The sequence below is a fragment of the Empidonax traillii genome, unplaced genomic scaffold (assembly GCF_003031625.1).
Source record: "Empidonax traillii isolate 1590-97213 ecotype Southwest subspecies unplaced genomic scaffold, ASM303162v1 scaffold1650:size77866, whole genome shotgun sequence".
NCBI classification, from domain to species: Eukaryota; Metazoa; Chordata; class Aves; order Passeriformes; family Tyrannidae; genus Empidonax; species Empidonax traillii.
The window spans coordinates 69,487-73,654 of record NW_020956843.1 but is presented as its reverse complement, the minus strand read 5'-3'; the positions used below and the strand labels follow the sequence as shown (position 1 = coordinate 73,654).

The window sequence follows — 4,168 nt, the reverse complement described above, 5'->3', positions numbered from 1 at the left end:
TGGCATTGGCTCCAGAAGGTCTTGACCTCCTCTGGCATCTGCTCTGTGCTCATGAATACTTGGAAAAGCAGAGCCACGAGGAGCTGGGGGGCATATATCATCAGTATATCTTGGCACTCGGGCTCCTGGATGATCAGCCGCAGTGCCAGGGTTGCCTGCAATAAAACCACACGGACACAGTGCTCAGTGCCCAGACATCCATGTGGCCGGGCCTTAGCGTGGGAGGGAGAGGGTAGGGGTGTCGCAGAGGGAGCAGCGGGCCTGGTGCCCCTGAAGCTGCCCCTCAGGCAGATTTGCATCCACACGCCTGAGGCAGGGAGATGCAGTGGTGGGGGAGGATGGAGAGCCACTGGAGAGGTGACCTGGGGAGGAGCAAAGACCAGTTGCAGAAACTCACAGCCAGGGCAAAGACGTCTTTGTTGTCGCCACTGCCAGAGGAGGACATGCAGTGCAGAGGCCAGTCCTCCATCACTTGGAGCAGTGCTGGGATCACCTTCTCTGCTGTCGTTCCTGAAGCGGCGATGGTCCTCCAGATCATTGCAGCAGCTCTGTGGAGCCAGAGCCCTGTGTCAGGGGGGTCTCTGCCACAGTGCCATGGATTGGGCAGCTGTGGGGGCCCAGGCCACAGAGTCATGCTGCCTTGAGGTGCAGGGAGGGCACATGGCAGAAGGATGAGGGGCTGACATGCCAGGGCTGGGAAATGGAGGGGCCAGTGGGTCGTGGAACTCTCCATCTGTCTCTCACACCAGATGGGATAGGTTGTCTGGGGTGATGGGTCTTAGAGGGTTGTAAGCCCTGAGCCAGCAGGGCAGCTGGTCCCTGTACCTGTCACATGCTGGGGCACAGCGCAGGAGAGAAAAGACCACCTCCCGAGGGTGTGCATCAACCAGCCTGAGAATGTTAGTTTGGAGGCTGGCATCTGGAGACACGTGGAACGTAAGGCACTGGTGGATGTACCTCACGATGTCCGGCACCTGGAGAGGGAATGAGGGAGAGTTTGAGATCTGCCAGCGTGAGGAGGTTGCCCAGTTTCCCAGGAGGAATGCTTCCCTTCCCCCCTCATTGTGCTGGCCTCAAAAGCTTACGGGCCAGAAGACTCAGCTTGAGCACCACAAGACCCCTGTGGGACTCAAGCCCTGGCCACAGGCTGCTTACTTGCTTCTGATTGGAGATACCTTTCTCCTTGAAAAAATCTAAATTGGGAGCTGTACTGGGTTTCTGTGGCCAGGTCTTGGTAGCGGGGAGACTACGGGGGTGGCCCCTGTTAGAAACTGCTAAAAGTTTCCACTTGTTTGGCAGAGCCAATGCCAGCCGGTTCCAGGACGGACCTACTGCTGAACCAATCAGTAATGATAGTAATACTGATATGATGACATATTTAGGCAGGGAAAGAAAATTATTGTGCAGATGAAAATTCCAGCCAGGGGAGAGCGGAGTGAGAAGATGGGAACAAGAATGTAGACACCAAGGTCAGTGCAGAAGGAGGGGGAGGAGGTGCTCCAGGTGTCAGGGCTGAAGTTTCCCTGCAGCCCCTGGTGCAGCCCCTGGTGAAGCAGCTGTGCCCCTGCAGCCCATGGAGGAGCACCATGAGGTGCAGGGATCCACCTGAAGCCCTTGGAGGAGCACACAACAAAGAGGGTGAGTGCCAAAGGAGGCTGTGGCCCCGGGGAGGGGGCCCATGCTGGAGCAGGGCACTGGCAGGACTTGTGGCACTGTGGAGGACCCAGACTGGAGCAGCTCGTTCCTGAAAGACGGCACCCCCTTGGAAAAGTGACCCACGTGGAAGCAGTTTTGTGAAGAATTGTTGCCTATGGGATGCACTCATGCTACAGAGGTTCATGAAAGATTGTCTCCAGTGGGAGGGATCCCACAGGAAGATGGGGGAGGAGTGCTCTCCCTAAGCAGCAGCAGAAACCACAACTGACCGTAAGACCCATTCCCTGCCTCCCTGTAGTGCTGGGGGAAGGAGGAAGTAGAATTTGGAAGGAAGAACACGTGGGTGAAAGGTGGTTTTAAGATTTTTTTACTTGTCACTCTCTTCCTCAGATCACGTTAGTAATAAATTTAGTTAATATCCCCACTTGGAGTCTGTTTTGCCCATAATGGTGATCAGTAAGTGAGCTCTCTCAGCTCTTATCTCAACTCATGAATCCTCTGCTGGATTTTCTCTCCTCTGTGTAGTTGCAGAGAGGAGTGAATGAGAGCTTTTAGTGAGAGGCTGCAGAGCAGCAGAGATTGGGACATGGCACCACAGCCCAGGGCACAGGACCTGCACTCCTGGGCCAAGGTCAGGAGGAGACTGGAACCTGGAAGGCACCAGCCGAGCCCCTGGCACAGGGACACCAGAGCCCACAAATGCTCACCTCTGCCACACACTGGTTCCCATCGTGCCAGTGAAAGAACGGGGGTACGAGGCTCTGGTGCACGGGTATATTTGTTCCCTGGTCCGCAAGCAACTCCATGACCGCTTGGGAGAGACGAATGGAGAGCAGCTGCACATGGGTATTGTCCTGGTGAAAAAGAGAAGAAAAAGACCTCAGCACTGGCTGCTCCAGGCCCAGCTGGCACAGGCCCAGACCTGAAAAACCACAGGGAACAAAGCTTGCAGGCAGACCAGGCAGCCAGAGCCTTACGTTATCAAAGAGTGGCCGGAGTGCCTCAGCCAGCTTTGGGGCAGTGGAGCTGAATTCTTCGATGTCCTTGTCCTGGAGAATATTCAGGAACACAGAGAGGGCCATCCCGACCACATCTCCGTCTCCATCATGAAGCAGCTCCACGAGGTGCTCAGAAAGGGTGCAGATGCTGTTGGCCTGTGTGGAACACAGTGCTGTGCTGTGAAGTCCTGAACAGCTGCACCACCAGCAGCCCTCTGGTGGTACAACCCCACACTGCTGCCACAGGGCCCAGAGGACAAAGGCCTGTCCTGCAGGGCCTGGGCAACTGAAGAGGGAGGCAGGAAAGCTGGGAGCAGCTGCCACAGCTCCCAAAGCACAGCTATGCCCAAGGGTCTGAATTTCCCAGCCCCAAACTGCCAGTGTGGCTTCAGCCGGGTGTCCCCTTCTCACCATTGAGGGATCCACACTGAGCACAAGGAGGCCTCTGAGTGCCAGGCGTCGGCTCTCAGGGCACTTGCTGTGCAGGTGCCTTGCTAGGATAGGCAGGACACTCTCATGACATTTTCTCCCATCCAGATAGTCGAGGAGCTGGAAGGCAGAGAGCAGTGAGGTGATGGCCGGGTGGCAGGAGTCCAGAGCCACCCAGGGCTGTGCCCAGGCAGCAGCACAGGGCACAGGCACCAGCCTGGGCAGCTGCGGCTGTGAGAGGACAGAGAGGGGGGAGGCAGCTGGGCGAGGCAGCGCTCGCCACCAGGCTCACCTCAACAAGGAAGGCAAGCGCAGGGAGCTCCCAGCGGGGCTCCTCCCTGCTGAGCAGTCCGAGCAGGTGGGTTTCAATGCCGGAAAAGAAGGGGATCAAGACATTGCGCATCTCCCTGTCAAGAAAAGAAAGGAGCCATTGAGCCTGAGCAGGGTGAGCAAAGGTCTCCCAGGACTGACTCCCAGAGGTCTGGTTTTTCCACAGAAGCCCTGGACTGGATATGGGCGCTTTGGGAGGTGGCTCCTCCTGTGCACCCACCTCACATCCTTTTCCAAACTACTTCTCCAGCCCTTGGTGCCAAGAATGTCTGGTCCATGACCCTGGGCCTCTGTAGGTTGCCCCGTGCCCCAGAAAGAGATGATGGTGGCAGCAGAGAGAAGGGTGTCTCACCTGGCCAGCAGCCCCACTGCATAGTGGTGGGTGTCAGCATGGAGCAGGGTGTCCCAGCCACGCTTGCGCTCCACGGCCACCACCTCGTTCTCCCAGTGTAGACAGCAGAGCAGGGCCTTGATGGTCTGTACAGCAAATCTGTGTGCAGGGCAAATTTGGTCAGATCATGCTGGGAGCCCAGGCCCAAGCCCCAAGGGCATGGGAGAGAGGGAGGATTGGGATGGAGCACCTGTTGGGGTTGTTGGGAAGGTCATGTTGCCACTGGCATTGGCTCCAGAAGGTCTTGACCTCCTCTGGCATCTGCTCTGTGCTCATGAATACTTGGAAAAGCAGAGCCACGAGGAGCTGGGGGGCATATATCATCAGTATATCTTGGCACTCGGGCTCCTGGATGATCAGCCGC

At 57.1% G+C, this 4,168-nt stretch overlaps 1 protein-coding gene across 1 annotated transcript; it reads right to left on the bottom strand.

Moving 5' to 3' along the window:
* Window positions 1–4: 4 nt before the first annotated feature.
* LOC114070660 lies at window positions 5–4,161 on the bottom strand (the record flags this gene model as incomplete). Its single annotated transcript, XM_027908193.1, has 9 exons — window positions 3,995–4,161; window positions 3,766–3,903; window positions 3,376–3,490; window positions 3,066–3,203; window positions 2,634–2,810; window positions 2,364–2,510; window positions 826–974; window positions 398–548; window positions 5–155 (listed from the first exon to the last, which is right to left on the bottom strand). Coding segments are annotated over exons 1-9 (1,300 nt in total), but the record flags the coding sequence as incomplete, so codon positions are not given.
* Window positions 4,162–4,168: the final 7 nt, after the last annotated feature.